This window comes from Natrix helvetica (genome assembly GCF_964273705.1).
Source record: "Natrix helvetica genome assembly, chromosome: 7".
In the NCBI taxonomy this organism is placed as follows: Eukaryota; Metazoa; Chordata; class Lepidosauria; order Squamata; family Natricidae; genus Natrix; species Natrix helvetica.
The window spans coordinates 49,275,189-49,299,676 of NC_138558.1; the positions used below are offsets into that span (position 1 = coordinate 49,275,189).

The window sequence follows — 24,488 nt, forward strand, 5'->3', positions numbered from 1 at the left end:
ACTAGTGGAGGCATTGTGGGCCAGTCCTTTGCTATTTCCAGGATGGCCCCAGGGGCCAGATCTAAGCACCCCATGAGCTGGATCTGGCCCGCAGGCCTTGAGTTTGACACCCCTGCTCTAGGTGTATCTTGTATGAGACAGTCTGGTCCAATGTTACTTCAAGGTACTTTGGATGATCATAGGGGAGTAAGTTGTTGTTTAAGTAGACTTTTGGAGCTTCAGATGCTAGTTTGTTGTTAAGGTGGAATTACGTAGTTACCATTTTGCTACTGGTAGGAGTAAGTCCGCAGTCAGTGAAGAATTTCCCAAGATGTTAAGATCTTTTGAAAGGAGATTGTCAGCCACCTCCATGTTTTTCTTGTACTGCTGTGACCAATTCATCAGTGTATCCAAATTTGTGTCTCCTTCTCACTAGCATATCTGATATGTATATGTAACACACCCGGGCTTGTCAATCCCCTGGGCCTAACCTCACTAGGGATTCCTTAATGGATCATACCATTCGCTCCGCCATACCATTACTCATGGGGTGGTAAGAAGCCACCAGAGTATGACGTATGCCATGCCCAGCCAAGAACATCTGGAAAGGGGTAGCCGTTAGTTGGGCCCCATTATCGGACACCACAATGTCCAGACACCCGTGGGTCGCGAACAGTCATTGCAATGCCCGTATAAGAGCCTCGGTAGTGGTTGATGGCATTAGAATGACCTCCACCCACTTAGAATATGCATCGACTACCACCAATAACATCTGTCCATGAATAGGGCCTGCGAAATCCAAATGGATCCGTGACCACGGGTCCTTTGGCACTTCTCATTTTTGTGGCAGTGCAATGGGGGGGGGGGGCAGGCCTGGTTTGCTGGCACTCCTGACAGCCCTCTACCCAACAGCTAATGTCGTGATCTAACCCCAGCCACCACACATAACTTCTCCCTAAAGCCTTCATCCGGACTATGCCAGGATGGCCTTCGTGCAAACAACGGAGAATGAGTTTCCTTATCTGCGGGGACACTACCACTCTATGGCCCCACAGTAAACACCCTCCTTGCAGAGACAGTTTGTGCTGTCTGTGCTTGAATGGAAGAAATTGGGGGGAAACCTGCACCTGTGCCCAGCCCCTCTTGACCCAGTCGATAACCTGAACTATGGTAGGATCTTTGGCAGAACAGAGGGCAACATCAGTGGATGAAAGAGGGATTGTAAATCCCTCTATCAACAGGACATTATAGTCAGGACAGGTTCAGACCCTACACCAGGGAGAGGGCAGCGGCTCAATGCGTCTGTGTGCCCTATCTGTTTCCCAGAGTGGTGGACCAGTTTATAATTATATGTAGCCAAGAACACTGTCCAGCAGGACATGTGTGGCGACAAGATGGATGGGGACTGTTTATCACCTGCCAAAAGACCGAGTAATGGCTTATGGTCAGTTATCAATTCAAAAAAATTCCCATAGAGATAATTATGAAAATGCTTGATACCAGCTACTGCAGCTAGGGCCTCTTTGTCTAATTGACTATAATTTCTCTCCGTAGAGGAGAGAGTTCTAGAGAAATAGACCAAAGGTGCTTCAGACCCATTTGGCAACCTATGACTAAGGACAGCACCCACCCCATAAGGGGAAGCGTTGCAAGTTAGGGGAAGGTGTTCACTGTATTGGATAAGAACAGCATTGGAAGTCAAAAGATCTTTCACAGCTGCGAATGCTGCTGCCTCCTTGTAACCCCACTTCCATACAGTCCTTTCTTCCCGCAATTCCGGGACCCAGCATTTTTAAAACGGCACCCAGCACGGGGATGGTTTCTGCCACAGCCTGTGCAATAGTTCTGAGGAGACTCCTTCCTCGGGCGCCCTGCTCTAACCCCAGTGGCTTTAAGGCGATTGACGCCAGCCTCGTCAGGTTCAAACAAAAGGTGTTCAACCACCTCCTCCTGATGTACTTGCACAGTCTTAGGAAGTGACATTGCTGTTTGGAACCTGAATCTCAGCAAAGGATTCATTTGACATTTCAGAAGCCGGAGCCTCATCTAACGCTGACTGGAGGCTGATGTCATGACGGGCTAGCAACCGGCGCCGGAGTCTCACATCATTCACTCTGCACACAAGTTGCTCTAACAAGGAGTCATCTAAGTTAGGGAAATCGCAATGCAATGCGGCAGAGTGGAGGGCGGCCATGTAATGATTTATGGACTCGCCTTCCTTCTGCAGTCTTTGCCTGAAAGCATAGCGCCTCTCAATGTGCGATGGTGCTGGAGCATAATGGTTCTGTAACCTCTGCAGTAGAACTTCCCAGGACAGGGATTGAACCAGCTGTGGGGCAGCTAAAACCCGGGCCATTCCAAACATTTCGCGCCCACAGACACTCAGGAACTGAGCCCTCTTTGTACTGCTCGGTAAATCAGTGAGGCTATTTGCTTGAAGGAAGCACTCAAACCATTCTATGTACGCCTCCCAGGACTCCGATGCTGGTGAGAAAACCTCGAAGTTATTTAAAGTTGCCATTCTGATGTGGACACGTCTGAGGAGATTGCCTCAGGAGTAGTTAGCCAGCGAGGAGAAGGAAAGACAAAATTCAGCTTTACTGTGTTTCGATCTTCCTATTCCTCAGTCAATCCAATCCTCGTCGCCAATATTAAATCTTCAGGGGGGTATTGACTGAGGCAAGGCAGCAGTTTAAACCAACCGTTTATTTCCAACTGACAACAACTTCAGAACCAAGGCAAAATGACAGTTCCCCGCTTGACAGCTATTTATATGCATGCTGTCAAGCGGGGCAGCCAATCAACGACTACCTAATGTCCCGCCCTGGCCAGCACCACTCCCACTTGATCAGCTGGTAATTATGAAAACGCTTGATACCAGCTACTGTGGCTAGGGCCTCTTTGTCTATAATTTCTCTCCGTAGAGGAGAGAGTTCTAGAGAAATAGGCCAAAGGTGCTTCAGACCCATTAGGCAACCTATGACTAAGGACAGCACCCACCCCATAAGGGAAAGCGTCGCAAGTTAGAGTCAGGGGAAGGTGTTCACTGTATTGGAGAAGAACAGCATTGGAAGTCAAAAGATCTTTCACAGTTAAGTTAGTCACATGATTGTTAAATGAATCTGGTTTCTCCATTGACTTTGCTTGTCAGGTCATAAAAGATGATCATGTGACTACGGAACACTGCAACCATCATAAATGAGTCAGTTGCCAAGTGTCTGAATTTTGATGAGTGACCATGGGGATGCTGCAAATAGTGCCACTATTTTAGCTATATTTCTGGATTCTGACAATATGTGATAGGTCCATTTTAAGTTTATTTGCTACTGTATACCGCACACAACCCTGGTTTTCAAATCCTGCTTTAAATTCTGTATAATGGGGACAGCATTTACATGCCATCAACTAGATTTTTGACTTAATGCACCAATGGATAATGTATGCTCTTGATTATCTCCTGATTTGGTTTATAAGACTCCAGGTCTTATATGATAGTATATTTACTTTGAGTCGATTATAACTGAAATGTTATAAAAATCTGATAAATACTATTTGTAATTGTACTTAGAGATCAAATTCAATTTATGTGATAAAATCAAGAATCTATGATTTACTGAAATAACCCAATTATGTGAGTTTGTCAAATACATTGACAAATGATAAACTAGCCATCCACATTATAATTTAGTGTTACTGTGAATGTATGCACTGTATGGCTCAATGCGTCGAACAACTAGAGTAATCTACAGATCAGTTAATCTCAGGTACATTATGTGACATGAACATGTAACATAAAAGTACAGCATTTCATTGGCAGTTGAAGTGATGTCCCGGTGTTTGGAAGCCGTCGGGGTCTGGATGGGGGACAACATACTTAAACTCAACCCCTCCAAGACTGAGTGGCTGTGGCTACTGGCACCTCGGTTCAGCCAGCTGATTCCATCGCTGGCCATAGGGGGCGAACAATTGCCCCCTGTGGAACGGGTGCGCAATTTGGGCGTCCTCCTTGATGCCCGGCTGTCAATGGATGACCATGTGGCAGCCGTGGCGAGGGGGGCGTTCCACCAGGTTCGCCTGGTGCGCCAATTGCGCCCCCTACTGGACCGGGATGCCCTACGCACGGTCACTCATGCGCTGGTGACGTCCCGCCTGGATTACTGCAACGCGCTCTACATAGGGCTGCCCTTGGGACGCGCCCGGAGACTGCAGTTAGTTCAGAACGCAGCCGCGCGGGCTGTGATGGGGAGTACGAGGTACTCCCACGTAACACCTCTCCTGCGCGAGCTGCACTGGCTACCTGTGGTTTTTCGGGTGCGTTTCAAGGTGCTGATTACCATCTTTAAAGCGCTCCATGGCACGGGACCTAGTTACTTGCGGGATCGCATCCTCCCACATACATCCCTGCGGCCAATTCGCTCACACAGGGAGGGACTTCTCCTGGTGCCGTCCACTAGGCAATGCCAACGGGCGACACCAAGGAGTAGGGCCTTCTCTGTGATGGGCCCAACCCTCTGGAATGACCTCCCCCCGACATTAGAACTACTACTGACCTCCGCTCCTTCCGGCAAAAATTGAAGACTCACCTGTTCCGATTAGCAGGCCTGGCATAATTACAACTGTCCCTCCTGGCAAATGTATTATCAACTGGTTATTTTAGGGTTTTTTTAATTTATTGTGTCTATTTTAGGGGTTTAAAAACTTATATTTATATAGCTTTGTACAGTTCTTTTAACTGCATTTTAACCTCCTCCATGCCAACTGTACATATTTAATTTTTATTGTATTTTGTTATATTCTGTGTGGACTGTACACCGCCCCGAGTCCCTTTTGGGAGAGGGGGCGGTCTAGAAGCATCAAATATAAATAAATAAATAAATAAAGTTCCCCAAAACTATCTCCCCCTCCTCAAAGTGGGCAGGAAAAAAAAGCCATTTTCTTTGCTTGTGGATATTTAAGACGTTTGTGATTTGGGAAGAAAATTTAAAATTTTTTAATTTTCCAAAGAGAAACCATCACAAGAAGGATCCAACTCCATTTGCTGAGGGTTAAGATCCGAATGTTTCTCTGTTCCAAAGGAGAACTTAAATCAACAGGTAGAAGTTGGAAGTGGACGTTTCCATCCATGCATTGGTTGCTCTGTTCCCCGGCTGAGGGGAGTAGCAAATCTAAATAACGCTCACAGCCCTTATTTTCCATTTGCAGAGGTCTGAGAAGCGAGCAAGAGACACGGAAGGCGCGGCTGCATGGTCCCCCGTCCCCCCCACAGCCCCTTCGCCGAGGCCGGTAGAGAAAGGGGCGCATGTTGCTTCTACTCGCACCCATAGCCGCTTGCTGTTCTTCCAGCGCAATAAAAGTGGCACTATTAAATAGGCTTTCTAAAGGTGCACTCGCAACTTCTCAACGAGTGTAGGGTTCAAGTGCCATCTGTCGAGGGTAAGCGGAACGTGCCTTCCTGTTCGACTGGGAAAGGCGCCTTTTGACGCCCCAGCGCTCTGGGACTCAGCCCCGGGTCGAGTGGATGAGGCAAACGGAGGAGGGGTTTCTGAACCCGCCTCCGCTTTGCTGACGCCCGGCCTGGGGAAACTGGTAGAGAAAGCGGGGGTTTTAGAGGCGGGTAGCGTAGAGTTCCTGCTCCTTCTCTGTGGGACAGCATCTCTCGGCTCGGCCGTCGGAGAAGAAAGCGAAGCCTAGCGGCATGGGTGAGTTAGTTGGGAAGTAGCTAGACCCCTCGGGATCTGTTCGAGGCTGTAACACTTCGTCGGGGCCGCGTTCCGTCCGCTTCCATGGAAACTTTGAGCCGAGTTGGCGCCGACTTGCCAAAATCCCTCTTGATGGTGTGTTCAAGGGCTGGGGTTTGCTCCCGCTCCTGTTCGCCTGCGGGAGAGCTCTCCCAGCTGGGGGGCGCCACCGGCTCCATTCGTTAGAGCCGGGGAAGACGGGAGAGAGAGAGAGTGAAGGCGGGGGGGGGGGGAGAGTTGTGGCGCTCCGCTTTCTTTCCCAGAAGCCCGCCTGTAAGGGAATTTGGGGGGGGGGGGCAGAGATTCGGAGCCTCGCGTCTTTCCGAGCGTTGGGAGGTGGTTTAGGAGAGCCCCTGAAACGGAGGGCGGGATTTCGGTCCCGGGAGAGTAATAGAAGAGGAGATGCCGAAGCTGCACCTGCAAAGGAGCTGGGTTAGCCTCGTCTTTCCCGCACCTGACTATTTTCAAGCGTCTCGGAAGGTTTCAAGCAAGCTTTTGGGTTGCCTTTGAGAGAGAAACACCTGCCAGAGTTTGGATGGGAGACCAGATCGGCTTATCTGTGCTCGTTGTAGGGATAAAGTTACTTATGAACTTGCGTGGATGTTTTGGACGCCCTTGGAGGTTCTCTTCCTGGTGTTTTTTGCCAAGGGAAGTAAACCGGGAGAAGCCTTTGGCTTTGCGGAGTCTTGTTGGTGGAATGCCCCCCAGGGAGGCTCTTCTGGCGCCCACATGTTGTCATTTTGGCTGACCTTAGGCTAAGACATTCCTTTTCTCCCAGGCATTGCTGCAATTTTGGCACCAGTGTTTAGTTTAAGTCCCCATTAAATAAATTTCATGCCTTGTCTTTTTTAAATCCCGACCAAAAAATCACATCTGTTTTCTTTGGTGTTTATTTAATTTTAAAACCTCTAATAAAAAGAATGGACATATTCTTTTACCTATGTTGAACTAACTTGGATATGTTAGTTAGAAGTTACTGAACAAATGAGATCATTCACCAATATGTAAAGCTTCTTACAAGAAAAAGTGAAATATAAGAAACAAATGTAAAAACATGCATGTATAGATAACTGACAAATCCTCCTCCACGTTTTCAATGAAGTCAGTGTTACAGTTAGTTAATTGTGGCATCTTTATATTGGGAAAAGATTCACCAGGTGTTTTTTTTATGTTTGACATGACTGACTTCCTTTATAATGGAACCAATTTATTTTGAAGATGAACCCATGTGCCATATTCCGATTTCTGTTTCATAGCAAAGGTTGTGCTCATCTCAGTCTAAAAATAATACTTGAAAAGTTTGGCCTAAGCAAGGCTGATGGAAGTTAATACCTAGTACAGGTAGTCCTCAACTTATAGCAGTTCCTTTAGTAATCATTCAAAGTTACAAGGACACTGAAAAAGTGACTTAGGACCGTTTTTCACATGACCATTGGGCCATCCCCATGGTCACATGATAAAAATTCAGATGCTTGGCCACTGGTTCATATTTATGACAGTTGTAGTGTCCTTGGGTCATGTGATCAGCATTTGCAACTTTGACAAGCAAAGTCAATGGGGAAGCCAGATTCACTTAACAGCCATGTTGCTAACTGAACAAATGCAATGATTCACTTAATAATTGTGGCAAGAAAAGTCATAAAATGACAAACTCACTTAACAAATGTTTCACTTAGCCACATAAATTTTGGGCTAAATTGTGGTCATAAGGAATGTACCTTGCTACATACATCTTTTATTCTTCCTTTTCGTGAATGTTTCACTTGGTTAACTGCATATTATACAGTGGTGTTATGTTCTCTGCCCCATTATATTATATTGTCTGCCTCATGATGGTTAATAATGCCGATAATTAGTACTGTTAATCCTTCCTTCTCATAAATATAATAGCCCAAAGGTTGGGCTACTCAAATTACTGCTTTCTCACCATGTGAAGCTTATGCCTTCTCATTTATTTGTGAGGTTTGTATTCTTAAAAATATATTGTCTACAGTGATCTTGAAAAACATTCTTTTACTAACGTCACATAAGAATATGTTAGCAATGAAACAACCAATCACTGCAGTTGTTAAGTGAATCACACAGTTGTTCATTGAATCCAAATTTCCCCTTGATTTTGCTTGCCAGAAGGTTGCTGGGGAAGTCACAAAGGCAAATTACCTAATCTGGGACAGCAACTGTTGTTGATGCTGCAGTGATTGTAAGTGTGAGGACCAGTTGTGTCACTTTTTTCAGTCCTGTTATAACGTTGAATAATCACTAAACAAATGATTGTAAATTGAAGATTACCAATAGATTGATTATTTTTGATAGAATAGATATCTTATTTTTCTGTTTACATAGATTACACACAATCTCCCTGTTGCTTTGTTTAGTTTGGGTACGAATGGGATTAGCTAGATAATTTCTTTTAATTTAAATTTGATGGCTCTATCCTTCTAATGTATTAGTAACAATTGGAATCTCTCACATTAAAAAGTGCTTGCTTAGATTAACAGAGCTGGTTTTGAGAAATAATTTGCAAATCTGTTTCACAATGTCTTTTGTCTTGGTTTGATTTTCTCCTACTAATAAACAACCCATCTTTGGAAGCACAGCAACACTTCACTGCTTCCAAAGAATTTCCTTAGTCACAATGTATTTCTGAAATGCAACAAGTACTGCTAAATAAAACAATAAAACCTCTCTTTTTCTCATGTAACAGTTCTCATAAACTCTGGAATCTGGATGATTCCATAAAGAACAGCAACAGAAGCACATTTGAAAAAGGAAAGGATATAAAAAACCAACTGCAATTTATTAAGTTATAATTCTTTCCTTCGTTTATTTCTTGTCATATACTTGTTGCTAGAGTACATATTGTAAAAGATGATAACCAATACATGGTTAGTATTACAGAAATGTGCTGCTCTATTGATTTGAATGGATGAAGGTGTTTCTCAATACTTCATTATGTAGGGCGTAGGCTTTTTTTCTCCTTTGAATAAATAACTGCTTAAATCTATGGTTTTCATGAATAATAATTTGTAGAGGTGACTGAAAGAGTTTTAAGGACCAGATTTCATGTGGCATGTAAGATTTATAGTATCTATATCAAAAGCAATACTGAATATAAACCAGGGAACATGGTTTGCAGAGTTTTATTGCTGTCATGTCTTGCTTGTAATTTATCCTCTACTGTGTGAACAGAATAAACTTGGATTGCTTCAAAGGGTTCTCATTAGGTTTTTTGACTATGATCTCATTTCTTTTTTTTAAATTAAATTTTTAAATAAATTTTACAATTATCACGCCTTCCCTCTTCCTGCCCTCCCTCCCCCCGACCTCCCAGAGCAAAGTACAGGGTATAAACATTTAACAACCATATGCTAACGTAAGCTAACTAATTTTAACATGTTACTATTCTTGTGCTTTAACTCCCCCTTTATTAAACTAACTTTGAATAAATTGTAATGTTCTTTATGCCTTCATTCATAAGCTAACTGAAATTTTTTAGTCTGGTATTTGTTTTGAATGTAGTCAATCCATCTTGTCCAGTCCAGCTTGTACTTCTCATCTGAATGGAACTTCTGATACGCTGAGATTTTGGGCATCTCTGCTAAATTTGCTACTTTTAACGTCCATTCTTGGATAGTAGGCAACTCTTCCTTCTTCCAGTATTGCGCCATCAACAATCTTGCTGCCATCGTTAGGTTCAAGATCAGATTAGTCTCTATAACAGTACAGTCTGGAACTATACAAAACAAAAACAACTGGGGTGTAAACTTTATCCTCTTTTTCAACATATTTTGAATAACCCACCATATTTTTATCCAAAATGCTTTAACTTTTTTACAAATCCACCAAATATGGTAGTACGTGGCATTAGCACAATCACATCTCCAACATTTAGATTGTAAATTCAGATACATACAGGCTAGCCTTTTTGGATCTAAATGCCATCTGTACACCATCTTGTAGAAATTCTCTCTCAAGTTCTGAGCTTGTGTAAATTTTACATTTCTTACCCAAATCTCTTCCCATGTTTCCATCAGTATTGGTTCCTCGAAATTTTGTGCCCATTTTATCATACAATCTTTAACTAATTCTGTTTCTGAGTCTATTTCTATCAATACATTGTACAGCCTTTTTATATGCATTGGACCCTGATCCCTAATTTGTTTTATCAAGTTATCCTCACTTTGGATAATACCGGATTTCTGGTCTAACATGAATCAGGAAATGAGACTATGATCTCATTTCCTGATTCATGTTGTCCACTTTATAGTGGCTTGGGAAATCACTAATTTGAGTTAATGCTAGTGACAACACGGAAATATAGTAAATAATCATGGAATTGTAGGGTTGGAAGGAAACATGGAGATTTTCTAGTTCAACCACTAAGTATACTACAGATAGTCCTCAGCCTACGACCATTCAAAGTTACAACAGCATTGAAAAAGACGACATGACCATTTTCACACTTATGACGATTGTAGTGTCATCGCAGTAACGTGATCACAATTTTGATGCTTGATAACTGGCCTGTATTTATGGCAGCTGCACTCTCCTGGGGTTATTTGATCATTATTTGTAACCTTCCCAGCCAGCTTCTGACAAGCAAAGTCTATGGATAGGCCAGATTCACTTAACAACCGTGTTACTAACTTAACAAGTGCTATGATTCACTTAAAAGCTGTGGCAAGACAGATTGCAAAATGGGGTGAAACTCACTTAAGAACCGTCTCACTTAGTGACATAAATTTTAGATTCAATTCTGGTCATAAGTCGAGGATTACTTCTATGTGATGTTTTTCTTCACAGGAGTTAATGGGACAGGCAAATTTAAATCAGGGAACAGGTACACTAAAAAGGGCCAATTTCTTCCCTTTGGTGGTATTCTCTCCGAATTACCAGGTAATACATTGAAATAACGATATTACAATTTTCAGTTACCTATCTCATGTCATGTATAGGTTATGTATATTAATCTTAAGCTAACTTTTTTTTAAAAAAACTTGAGTACTATATAAATTGATGTAATCAATAAATCAGTGTAATTATGATTTCTTAAACAAAGAATGATGAGGAAAATATGTTTTCTCTCTGGTTGTAGGAAGAATGTAGTATTTTTATTTAATATTGTAATACAATGTTTCTCAACCTTGGTGACTTTAAGTCCTGTGGACTTCAACTCCCAGCATAAGTGGCTGGGGAATTCTGGGAGTTGAAGTCCACAGGACTTAAAGTCACCAAGGTTGAGAAACATTGTTAATTTAATTTAATTTAATTTATTTAATTTATAGACCGCCCCCTCTCCCCAAAGGGACTCAGGGCGGTGTACAGACCACAATAAAACAATATACAAACTTAAATAATTATAACTACCCATTAAAACAAATTATATGATAGGCTGTACATTATAGTTAAAAATTAAAACAACCTATAAAATCTATCCCTAAACATTTAAAATTTAAAATACAGGCTAGAGGGACACAAAAGCTACAGTTAGGCCAGGCCAGCTAAATTAAACAGGTGGGTCTTTAGTTTGTTACGGAAGGAGCGGAGATCGGTCGTTATTCTAATGTCGGGGGGAGGTCATTCCAGAGGGTCGGGCCCATCACAGAGAAGGCCCTACTCCTGGGCGTCGCCCGCTGGCACTGCCTAGTGGACGGCACCTGGAGGAGTTCCTCCCTGTGAGAGCGAATCGGCCGCAGGGATGTATGGGGCAGGATGCGATCCCGCAGGTAGCTAGGTCCTGAGCCATGAAGTGCTTTAAAGATGATAGTCAATACCTTGAAACGCACCTGAAAAGCCACAGGTAGCCAGTGCAGCCCGCGCAGGAGAGGTGTTACATAGGAGTATCTGGTACCTCCCATAATTGCCCGCGCGGCTGCGTTCTGGACCAACTGCAGCCTTCGGGTGCATCTCAAGGGAAGCCCCATGTAGAGAGCATTGCAATAGTCCAGTCGGGACGTCACCAGTGCATGGGTGACTGTGCGCAGGGCGCCCCGGTCCAATAGGGGGTGCAATTGGCGCACCAAGCGAACCTGGTGGAACGCCCCCCTTGCCACGGCCGTCACATGGTCATCCATTGACAGCCGGGCATCCAGGAGGACGCCCAAATTGCGCGCCCGCTCCACGGGGGCCAGCTGTTCGCCCCCAATGGCCAGTGATGGAACCCACTGGTTGAACCGGGGTGCCGGTAACCACAGCCACTCCGTCTTGGAGGGGTTGAGTTTGAGTCTGTTACTGCCCATCCAGACCCGTACGGCCTCCAGGCACCGGGACATCATTTCGACGGCCTCGTTGGGGTGGTTCGGGGTAGATATGTACAGCTGAGTATCGTCTATTATTGTTGTAATAGAAGAAGTATTTCATTTGCTGTATCCATTAAACAAGATTTCTCCTTTTCAAATGGCCTCCTCAAAGTGATGTATAGTCGTCATCTTGTTTATACTTCAAGTCTGTGGCTATATGTGGATCACATTGTAGTAGTAGATGCATTTGTACAATAAGGTAAGCTGGGTTCCAAATAATTAAGGTTATCTTTGGTAGTTAAAGGGTTTATGCAAGTCCTGCCTATTTGATTATTATTTTAAGCAGTAGCTACTTAAAACATTTGCATTTAGAGAAAGCAAGTGACTGAAAGTTGACAATGAGTTCCATGTTTGAATTGGGACTTGGATCTGGTTTTACTGTTGCAATCCTCCAGAAGTTGTGAATGCTCCAAGTTTTCAAGAAGAGATTGGATAGCCATTTGTCTGAAATGGTATAGCTTTCCTGCCTGAGCAGAGGGTTGGACTAGAAGACCTCCAAGGTCCCTTCCAACTCTGCTATTCTGCTATCTCAGACTTAATGAGTGGGAGCTTCACCCAGGGCTAACTAATAAAACTGTCTAGAAAGTTAAAACCATATTTAGGAGTTTGCAATGTAAATGAAGAACACTGTTCAGATAGAGATCAGATTTTTAAATTATAATTATTGCAAATACCGTAAACCCTACAACATAAAGCAGGGGTGTCCAAACTTGGGAACTTTAAGACTTGTGGACTTCAACTCCCAGAATTCCCTAGCCAGCTGGCTGGGGAATTCTGGGAGTTGAAGTCCACAAGTCTTAAAGTTCCCAAGTTTGGACACCCTTGACATAAAGGCTCAGCCAAACCCTCTACTTACAACAGTAGCAGAGTTTAAATCTTCCACCTGTTTCTGACTTTTACATGGTAATTGACTTCTTGCCACTCATTTTTTGGCTTTGTATGTAAAAAACATGTCCCATGTTTGATAATGGTTCCTGCCTGACTTCAGCTATACTGCTGATGATTTGCCAGTTCCAGCCCTCACAACAATTCCCTCTTGTTATGAATCAATCTAAAAAACTACAGATTAGATCATAGCTTTCTTTTAATTCTAGTAGTTTTATTTTTTTTAAAAAACCCAAAGCATGAGAGAATTTGCAGGAAGACAAAAAGTCAGCAAAATAATGTGTCCTTTAGGATTAAAAGTTCACCTGGAAGTCAACCTAAATCCTATCACTGGGAATGGGAAATAGCTGCTTTCAGAGTAATTGGGAGAAAACAATCCAGTGCCTGATTTAGACTTGGTGGAGCCCTAACAATGTAAAGCCTAGAGAGCTTGTCAGAAAATTATGCCAGAAGATTTCAGAAAGGTGTGTGCCAAAACAGGTCTTGGGTTCACCACAAAAATAGTAAATGTACTATATATACCTACGCATTAATTAATGGCAAGATATTTAAAGAAAAAAAACCCAAATTATTTTTATTTGGATGCATTTACCAGTTACATGTTTATCATTTGGCTGGTTTGATCTCTCTCATAGATTATTTATAGAATACAAATAAAAAGACACATCAAATTCTAAAAGCAAAAAAAAAAAAAAATCTAAATTTTTTAAAGGCAGATTTTGAGGTCCTTGTTTCACTTATTCCTAAAATGTACACCGTCTCCAGCAGACCATAAAAAAGTCTACATGTCTTAGATGAGACATTATGTCTTGCCTATAGTTATTTTACACAAAGAATAAAGTTTCAAGTCTTGTTTGGTATGATTAACCTATAAAATTTGTTGCAATGTGTAGGAGATAGGGACTCATACAAAGACTATAGTAAATGTATTAGGGCTGAGGAGTCCCATTGCAAGGTATCAGTTGCTTCTTTGAAGGTTGATGGTTAAGATAATGCCAACCACTCTGCTTGTCTTTGATTTGTGACTAATCTTGATCTCGGGTTTTCATAAACTATGATAGGTGAGAATTTCTTGTACAACACAGCAATATATTGTTTAGAGCAGGAGTGTCAAACTCAAGGTCTGGAGGCTACATCTGGTCCATGGGGTGATTGAATCTGGCTCGCGGGACTGCTCTGGAAACAGTGAAGGACCGGCCCGTGATGCCTCTGCCAGTGAAAATGGAGCTTGTGTGGGCTGCGTGCAGCCCTCCAGAGCTCCATTTCACTGACAGAGGGCTGCAGGAGGCCGTCCCAGCTGAAAATGGAGTTCACAAGGGGTGCTCATGGCCCCCCAAGTTCCGTTTTTGCTGGCAGAAGGTTGCAAAAGGCCATAACAGCCAAAAATGGAGCTCGCGACGACCATGCGTGCCCCTCCCTAGCTCCATTTTCACTGGTAGAGGGTTGCAAGAGGCCGCCCCAGCCAGAAACGGAACTTGCAAGCCCATTTTCACTGGCAGAGCACTTGGGCCACCACAGGTTCCCCCTAACACAAGTGATGTCATGCTGGCCATGGCCCCTGGCCATGCCCCCCATCCCCCCAGGATCAAAACCAACTTTGATGTGGCCCTAAATGAAATTGAATTTGATACCCCTGGTTTAGATGTCTTCCCCCGTGTAATATATTAATCTTAATAGTGTATTACTTAGTAGTAGTATACTTTTTCCAATAACCTTATAGACTTCATTATGAGTATTATGAGATCTTCATAATATTAATAATATTTTTATTACTTTGTCTGGAAATAAAATTAAAAATCTAGAGTATAGGAAATATAACAAGCACCATTACTGATAAAACATGGCTCCTTTGTGTTTAACTTATCAATCAAATCTCCTTAGAAGGAGATTTTCCAGGAGTCTTTTTTTTAAAATTTCACTTCACAGGCTAGCCTATAGGCATGTTATGTTCTGTTTACACGACCCTATCCTGTTTTAGCCTTTCAAGATCTAATTTGGCTAGCCCAGTGGTGGGCAACCTTTTTTTTCAACTGAGCCAAATCTCGCCAAAACCACAATTGAAATTTACTTTGAGAGCCACATTTTTAAAACCGAAAATACATAGGATGGTACACTGTTTTTAGTTTCAATAAGTTTTTATTGAGAATATTCTGCATGCAAGTATCCACATAGGTCGGGAGGATACAAATAACACAACTAATAAAACAAAAACTTTAGAACGATATTATTTATCGATAACGTTAAATTCCGTAAAATTTGCCTTACAATGTAGAGAAAATTACATCCTGACATTGACTGACAAAGTCACAACCACTAATGTGAACATTGGCCTTGCATTTCCTTGGATAGTTTGAGTAAGTCAGGTTTGTATGTTGTTGTTTTTAATTTCATCTCTCTCTCCCACTTTCTTTTTTTCTTTTTCTTTCTCTCTCTCTCTCTGGCTCTTTGTCTCTCTCTCCCTCCCTCCCCCATCTCTGTCACTCTGTGTGTGTGTGTGTCTGTCTGTCTCTCACTCACTCTGTGTGTGTGTGTGTCTGTCTCTGTCTCTCCCTCTGTCTCTCTCCCCTCCCTTCCTCTCTCTCTGTCACTCTGTGTATATGGGTGTGTCTGGTGTCTGTCTCTCACTCATTCACTTAATCACTCACTCTGTGTGCGTCTCTCTGTCTGTCTATCTTTCTCTCCCTCCCTCCCCCTCTCTGTCTCTCTCTGTCTGTGTGTGTGTGTGTGTGTGTGTCTGTCTGTCTGTCAGTCTCTCTCTGATTCCCTCCCTCACTCCCTCTCTCTGTTCCTCTCTCTGTCTGTCTTTCTCACTCACACACACACACACACACACACACACTGTGGTCACCTTGTTGAGTGTTCCAATCACATTTGAAACACTCAACAACTGGCCTGCATTTATGGTATTTTGCAGCATTCTGCAGTCATAGGACCAAAATTGGTTGTCACTCGCCCGGGCTTTTGCAGAAGCTTCCCTCCGAAGCCCGAGAGGAGGGAGGGGAGCGGGCACCTGGCACACAGAAGAGCCGCATTAAAGGGTGTAAAGAGCCGCATGTGGCTCCCGAGCCGCGGGTTGCCCACCACTGGGCTAGCCTATGGCAGGAGGCAAAGCTCATCAGAGAAAAAGGCCAATTGGAATAAAGAAGTTCCATTATTTATATGTCCTCTTTTTAGTATATTTATTGAAGATGTTTCATTCCAATTCTGCTACATTCCAATTCTGCTAGATTTTCTGTTTGTTTCTGATGAGATAAAATTGAGATTAAATGCAGTTCCTTAATACTATAAAACTGTCTTTCCTCAATCTTACCACTTGCTGTTTTTATAAATACAAGGAAATCACTAATAAATAGGGGCATTTTCTAGGGCCTCAACATATTCAATTGCAATGTAATGGTTTTCTATCATTGCTGTTGCTAATAATACCAACTGTAAAGTCTGTAAATAATAAAGGAAAGAGTAAAAATCTCAACTTTCCATTTTTCATGCCTACTGCTATTTCTACTGATGGCCATTTTAGACAGCAGAAAGAAGCACTAAATTCCACTTAATTTATTTGACTAAGCCAATGAAAATGGAAAGCAAGATGAACCAACTGATGTTAGTAAATGCTGTATATCTAATAAAGCATACTACAATACTTAAAACTGGCTTCTTAGGATAAAGACAGCGAGTCATGTTCTCTTCTCCCTATATTTGACTTCTAGGTGATTATTAAATAAGTCTAGAAAATGGTTAGAAATTCTTTTAATAGTTCATTTTTTCTATAGATGTTAGACGTTGGTTGTAATAATAAAGCAAAAATATATACATTCCAGCCAGTAGGGGGCAGTATATATTTACCTACTAATTACATATTCTGGAGTTGCATGATTTAAAAACACAGTTTGTCATGTTCTTTTTTTTGCTTTAAAGATAACAAATTAATACCAAGGGAACATTTAAAATAATCTATTTCAGGTCTGATTCAATTAATTTTGCATCATGATTTTTTTTTGTCATTGCTACAGGATCTGGTAAACAGAATCCACAGAAGATGGTAGTTATTGGCATTATAGGGAAGCCATGTCATTTTGCACATTGGTTTATGTGCAAAAGGGGTGGAGTTTCAATCATGATTCTGTGGCCGCCATCTTACTGGTTTTGACACCCACCTTCACCATACCCTGTGGACACTACTGGTTAGGTTTTTGGAATTTAAAAAAAAAAATAGAAATCTTACTTCAAATAAAATATACATTTATAAAAAAATAGTGATTGTGTGACATATTTCCCAGCTTCAGAGGAGTGATTCCCAAGCTAAAAGCAGGCTTTGCTGAAAATATCTTAACTATCATAGGAAGTTTGCTAATAGTATCTATGGAGGTTCTCAGGCATTCAGGTCATGGTTGTCTCTAAGGTGCTTTTTCAAAAGGCAACTGGACTTCCTGGTTTTTCTTTGAAGACTTTTTGAACCTTTGAAGCTGAAGAAGCTTCTTGGATGAGAAATGAAACGTCTTCAAAGAAAAACCAAAGAAAGTCCAGTTGCCTTTTGAAATATTTGCTAATACTACACTCTATCAGGAGATTTCTTGGACAACTATTCTGAAACTGTGTTGGTAGAAAAGGCTGCTATTGGGCAAAAGTAATTATAGCAGAAGCACACCTGGGAAGCAGACATTGTATTGATTGACAATAGTTTTCCAAAGAACAGTACAAAATATTTATTATTACCTAAAAGTTCTTTTTTTTTAATTGCAAAATTTTTATTGGTTTTAAAATATATAGGGAAGGGTAAAAGGGTGTACAGAAAATTTTTTGCAGCTTCCACACTGGTGGCGAAAATCCCCCCAAGATACTCACAGATTTAACAATCTTAAAAATAAAATATAAAAGAAAGCATCAGAACAAATTTAACCAATATTATCAAACATGTACTCTACTATTTTTTCTCTGTTACTTTTTGTAGTATCAACAATTACAATTATTCCAAATACATTCATTTTTGTGATCTAATCCTTTTCGATATTGCTTCTTCTTCCCTGCCCCCCGGAGGGGCCTCAGCACCCTCCTCCTTATCTTGCGTCTTGCTGTCCTTTTCCCTACTACCACTAATTTCCTCCTATGGAGGGGAAAGATTCTTTTTAATAAAGGCTTTCGCCTCTTGAATTGTATTAATTCTGATCCTATTTCCCTCCCAGGAGACCATCATCCCCTCTGGTAACAACCACTTAAACCAGACCCCCATGTTGTATAATTTTTTTGATAAGGGGGAATATTTCCTCCTTCTCTCTCTTATTTTTTGGGGGGATCTGTTTAAGAATGGTGACCTATTCCTCTTTGTATTTCAATGGTCTCTCCCTTTGGGTTGCAAGCACCTCATCCCTTGTGGATCTCCTGACAAATTTAACATGTACCTCTCTGGGAACGTTGTGACTTCTGGCCTATGCTGAGTTTATTCTATATGTTAGATCCATATCCCACCATAATTGTTTCTTATCTCCCTTAATATAATCTGCTAAAATTGTGCTCATAATCTCTTTAAGATCTTCATTTTCTTCCTCTGGCAGGTTCTGGAATCTAAGAAAAAAGGACATTCTTTCAAATTCTATTTTTGTCAGAAAATTTTCTACATCTGCGTTTCCCTTGCGTGTTGTTTTAAGCTCCTCCCCCATCTCCGCTGCTCTCTCCTCCAACACCATAATTCTTTGCTTATTCCCAGCAATATGTTCTTTAATGTCTCTGAGCTCTTCTTTAACCTCCGCCATTTCTTTCCTCATTTCATTCTGCCCCTTCATAAGTTCTTTAAACATTTCCGTAACAGATAGTTCCTTTGTGTCCTCTCCAGCCCCTCCTTTCTGCAACAATGAGGTGATCTTAGACTGTTGCGTTGTGGGGCTGGGGGCAGCAGATGACGGCGCTGAGTGCGCCTTGCCAGTCGGTGGTTTTCTTGCAGCCATTGGTTAGGTTCAGAGATACAAATCCTTTCCAGAGAAAATGGAGTCTGGGGATTCCACAGCGGAGCTGGCCTCAAAAGGCAAATAAAAGGAGAGAAACCCACAAGTCCAATAGAGAGATAATCCAAGAAGTGATTCCAATAATCAAAGCTCTGAAGAGCCACAGAAAGAGGTCCCAGCTTCCCTTTGAGAGAGTACAGCAAACAATCCACTTTTCTTTACTTTCTCTTTGGGAGCAGTTTCAAAGGATAAGTTTCATTCATATGTAGACAAAGGGAGGAGGGCGGGCGCCATCTTGGCCCTCCCTTCCGCAGGGAGAGAAGTCACAAAAAGTTTTTCTTTCCCTGTTTTTTAAAGGCGAAGGTCAGCTTTAGAATCATTTCTGGCAATTGTAAAAAGCCATTCTCATTCACTGTCCAAGTAACTAATCAGTCATTATTCTCTCTCTCCGAGAGAGTCCCTTTAAATGCCGCTTATTCCGAGGGGGGGGGTAATAGAGGAACCATACCCCTCTAATTTCCATTTCAAAAGCCAGAGCACACCAACTCACGCACATCTGTAGCTTTCTTTCAAAGTAAACAAAGAGCACCAGGTGGGATCCGCGCCTCCAGCCTTCAGCCACGCTTCTCCTTTAATCTAAAACCTCCCAGGGCTGTCTGGCGAAGAGGCGACGTCAGTCGCCCCCCCCCCACTGCTCCCTGGCGCCTAGGCGAAGCTGGGAAAAACACCCCCACCGGCTGCCGCCTCTGTGGGGGGTCCCAGCAAGCCGCCTTTCGGCAGGAGACTCTTTGTTCGAGTCTCCTGTGCTCCTTTCGGAGCCGCCAAGGGAGCGATTGGCAGACTACACATCCATCGCCATTCGGTCCCGGAAGCGGAACAGCCATTACCTAAAAGTTCTTGATGGCTCATCTCCTATTGCATACTCCCTTTTGCGTGGCATATACCCATTCTGTGCATGGAAGACAGGGTGATTTGCTATGTATTAACTTTCTTTATGAAAGCAGTGAGTCCAGGTTCTGGAAGTAGACCTTCTCTGTGTTGGCCTTGACCCAGTGGAGCAGCTCCCTGCTGAAGTTAGGAAGGCTTTTGGTAGAACCTTTGGAAGCTGGATTGTTGGCCCAGATAAGCTTGCTTCTTGCTCAGCACCCTTTTTGCGTGTTAGCATTTTATGTTTTTAGGATGAGTGTAGATTGCCAAGTATTGCCCCCTGTGGAACAATTGCCCCCTGTGGAACGGGTGCGCAATTTGGGCGTCCTCCTTGATGCCCGGCTGTCAATGGATGACCATGTGGCAGCCGTGGCAAGGGGGGCGTTCTACCAGGTTCGCCTGGTGCGCCAATTGCGCCACCTACTGGACCGGGATGCCCTACGCACAGTCACTCATGCGCTGGTGACGTCCCGCCTGGATTACTGCAACGCTCTCTACATGGGACTGCCCTTGGGACGCGCCCGGAGACTGCAGTTAGTTCAGAACGCAGCCGCGCGGGCTGTGATGGGGAGTACGAGGTACTCCCACGTAACACCTCTCCTGCGCGAGCTGCACTGGCTACCTGTGGTTTTTCGGGTGCGTTTCAAGGTGCTGATTACCATCTTTAAAGCGCTCCATGGCACGGGACCTAGTTACTTGCGGGATCGCATCCTCCCACATACATCCCTGCGGCCAATTTGCTCACACAGAGAGGGACTTCTCCTGGTGCCGTCCACTAGGCAATGCCAACGGGCGACACCAAGGAGTAGGGCCTTCTCTGTGATGGGCCCAACCCTCTGGAATGACCTCCCCCCGACATTAGAACCACTACTGACCTCCGCTCCTTCCGGCAAAAATTGAAGACTCACCTGTTCCGATTAGCAGGCCTGGCATAATTACAACTGTCCCTCCTGGCAAATGTACTATTAACTGGTTATTTTAGGGGTATTGTTTTTAATTTATTGTGTGTGTTTTAGGGGTTCAAAAACCTATATTTATATATACTGCTTTGTACAGTTCTTTTAATTCCATTTTTAACCTCCTCCATTCCAACTGTACATATTCAATTTTTTATTGTATTTTGATATATTTTGCATGGACTGTACACCGCCCCGAGTCCCTTTTGGGAGAGGGGGCGGTCTAGAAGCATGAAAAATAAATAAATAATAAATAAATAAGTATACAGTATGTAACTGAGATGGTAGATGAATGAAATTAAATAAATAATATTTGAAAGCCATTTCATTTTAAATGAAAGGCTCCTGTTTTTGTTATTATGTTTATGCCTGGGTACAGCACAGAGGTGGTATTCAACAGGTTCTGACCAGTTCTGGTAGCGGACATTTTGAGTAGTTCAGAAAACCGGTAAATACCACCTCTAACTGGCCCCGCCCACATCTACAGGTGGAACTCAAAAAATTAGAATATCGTGCAAAAGTTCATTTATTTCAGTAATGCAACTTAAAAGGTGAAACTAATATATGAGATAGACTCATTACATGTAAAGCAACATAGTTCAAGCCGTGATTTGTCATAATTGTGATGGTTATGGCTTACAGCTCATGAAAACCCCAAATCCACAATCTCAGAAAAATAGAATATTGTGAAAAGGTGCAATTTCTAGGCTCAAAGTGTCCCACTCTAATCAGCTATTTAAGTCATAACACCTGCAAAGGGTTCCTGAGCCTTTAAATGGTCTCTCAGTCTGGTTCAATAGGAATCACAATCATGGGAAAGACTGCTGACCTGACAGTTGTGCAGAAAACCATCATTGACACCCTCCATAAGGAGGGAAAGCCTCAAAAGGTAATTGCAAAAGAAGTTGGATGTTCCCAAAGTGCTGTATCAAAGCACATTAATAGAAAGTTATGTAGAAGGGAAAAGTGTGGAAGAAAAAGGTGCACAAGCAACAGGGATGACCGCAGCCTGGAGAGGATTGTCAGGAAAAGGCCATTCAAAAGGCCACAAGGAGTGGACTGAGGCTGGAATCAGTGCATCTGTCTGTCTGTCTGTCTGTCTGTCTCTCTCTCTGTATCTCCTCCTTCCCTTTGTGTGTGTGTGTGTGTGTGTCTGTCTGTCTGTCTCTCTCTCTCTTTCTCTGTATGTGTCTCTCTCTGTCCGCCTGTCTCTGTCTGTCTGTCTTTCTCTCTCTCTCTCTCTCACACACACACAGACACATACACATACTGTGGTCACCTTGTTGAGTATTCCAATCACATTTGAAACACTCAACAACTGGCCTGTATTTATGGTTTCCCTGGGGAGCTCCGCAGAACATCCCAAGACCGATGCTACCACTTCTGCCCTCTTCAGGGATATGTCCTCTTCAGAAGGACGAGGCCCCGTTGGCCCCTCATGTTCCTCATATTATGGCCGCGGCCCACGCTGTGGAAAAGATAGGCGCAGGCGTGCCCGGCACAATTACAGGCTGGAGAGGGAAGCCTCTCCACAAGTCCGGGCAAGTGAGAACAAGTTCTCACCATTACGAAGGCTCTGGGATGAGGGACAGAATCTTCGCCACGGGACAGTAAAGTTCTGTCTGCCAGAGGTAGCAGGACCAAAGCCCCTCTCCCAACTGGTCCTTCCTCCCTCTGAGGGTGAGCGACCAGGATGCCCCGCTGCCTCTGGCTTCCCTCCGAGAGACTACGCTCTACGGGGCTGTAATTGTGCAGTCTGTGGACATGCTCCTATGTTTTGCATGGCGTGGAGTGACTCTGAAGCCCATTCACAATGAAGGGGGAGGGGAATCCATGTGATTTCCTCCCTCTGCGATTCCCCACCCTCTGTGTGCCCGCCAGCTAAAGCATCCCAGAAGACTTCTGCTGGCGGGCCAGTGGGGGGGAGGCAGGCCAGGGGAGGGACCGTTCTGGTACCGGGGCCCCCGGAAGCCCCAGTACGGGAAGGCACACTAAATTCAACCGGTATGTGGGTACCCGATAGGACTGGCTGAAATCCACCTCTGATATAATTAGAAAGTTCCTTATAAACTAATAATGCAAAATCTATAGATACTAAAAAATAGAAGTACAGGGAAACATAGTAAGGAAATCCTTTTTCATAGATAATTCCAAATGCAATCAGCATTGCTCAACTAATTAATAATAATAATAATAATAATAATAATAATAATAATAATAATACTTATTATTATTATTATTATTATTATTATTATTATTATTATTATTATTATTATTATTATTATTATTTAAATTTCTAGACCGCCCCCTCTCCCCGGAGGGACTCGGGGCGGTGTACAGGAATAAATTCAAAACATACAAACAATCATATAAATAGTTAAAAATCAAATTTAAACAACCCCTGTACAATTTATAAAAATTAAAAAACAGACCCTAAAACCAATCCTCAAAATTTAGAAATAAAACTGAGGTGGAAAAGGTGGAATTAGGCCAAGCTGGCTAGCTGGAATAGGTGGGTTTTAAGTTTCTGACGGAAGGAGCGGAGATCCGTAGTCATTCTAATGTCTGGGGGAAGGTCATTCCAGAGGGTCGGGCCCATCACAGAGAAGGCCCTTCCCCTAGGCGTTGCCCGCTGGCACAGCCTAGTGGACAGCACCCGGAGGAGTCCCTCTCTGTGTGAGCGAATCGGCCGAAGGGATGTATGGGGCAGGATACGATCCCGCAAATAACTAGGTCCTGTGCCATGGAGCACCTTAAAACTGATGGTCAACACCTTGAAACGCACCCGAAAAGCCACAGGCAGCCAGTGTAGCCCGCGCAGGAAAGGTGTTACGTGGGAGTAGCTAGAGACTCCCGAGACTGCCCGCGCAGCCGCATTCTGAACCAGCTGCAGCCTTCGGGTGCATCTCAAGGGGAGCCCCATGTAGAGAGCGTTACAGTAGTCTAGCCGGGACGTCACAAGCGCATGAGTGACTGTGCGAAGGGCGCTCCGGTCCAATAGGGGACGCAATTGGCGCACCAGGCGAACCTGGTGGAACGCCCCCCTGGCCACGGCTGTCACATGGTCATCCATGGACAGCCGGTTATCCAGAAGGACGCCCAAATTGCGTACCCGATCCACGGGGGCCAGACGTTCGCCCCCAATGGCCAGTGATGGAGTAAGCTGGTTGAACCGGGGCGCCGGTAGCCACAGCCACTCAGTCTTGGACGGGTTGAGCTTGAGTCTGTTACTTCCCATCCAGATCCGTACGGCTTCCAGACACCGGGACATCACTTCGATAGCATCGTTGGGGTGGTCTGGGGTAGAGATGTACAGCTGGGTATCATCCGTGTACAGATGGTAATCTACCCCAAACCCACGAATGATCTCGGCCAGCGGCTTCATATATGTATTGAACAGGAGAGGCAAGAGGACCGACCCTTGTGGTACCCCACAAGAGAGCGGCCTCGAGGTCGACCTCTGCCCCCCTGCCAATACAAATTGCACTCGGCCAGAGAGGTAGGAGGAGAACCACCGCAAAACGGTGCCCCTCACCCCCAACCCCTCCAATCGATGCAATAGTATACCATGGTCGATGGTATCGAAAGCCGCTGAGAGATCTAATAGGACCAGGATGGAGGAGCAACCCCCATATCTGGCCCTCCAGAGATCATCCACCAACGCGACCAATGCCGTCTCCGTGCTGTGGCCGGGCCGGAAACCGGACTGGCGCGGGTCCAGCTAATCATTTTCCTCCAAGTGGCGCGGAAACTGTTGTGCCACCACAC

At 43.6% G+C, this 24,488-nt stretch overlaps 1 protein-coding gene across 2 annotated transcripts in view; it reads left to right on the plus strand.

Annotated features, from left to right (window-relative positions):
- The first annotated feature begins 5,527 nt into the window (after nt 1-5,527).
- The window catches only part of GPM6A (glycoprotein M6A), a 218,045-nt gene continuing 199,084 nt past the window's right edge, over nt 5,528-24,488 (plus strand). Inside the window, exon 1 of one of the 2 annotated variants that reach the window (XM_081960134.1) lies at nt 5,528-5,678. In XM_081960134.1, coding sequence (XP_081816260.1) covers nt 5,675-5,678 — 4 coding nt within the window. In that variant the 5' untranslated portion in view covers nt 5,528-5,674. The remainder of the gene's footprint in view (nt 5,679-24,488) is intronic. The other variant, XM_081960132.1, reaches the window with a different exon arrangement.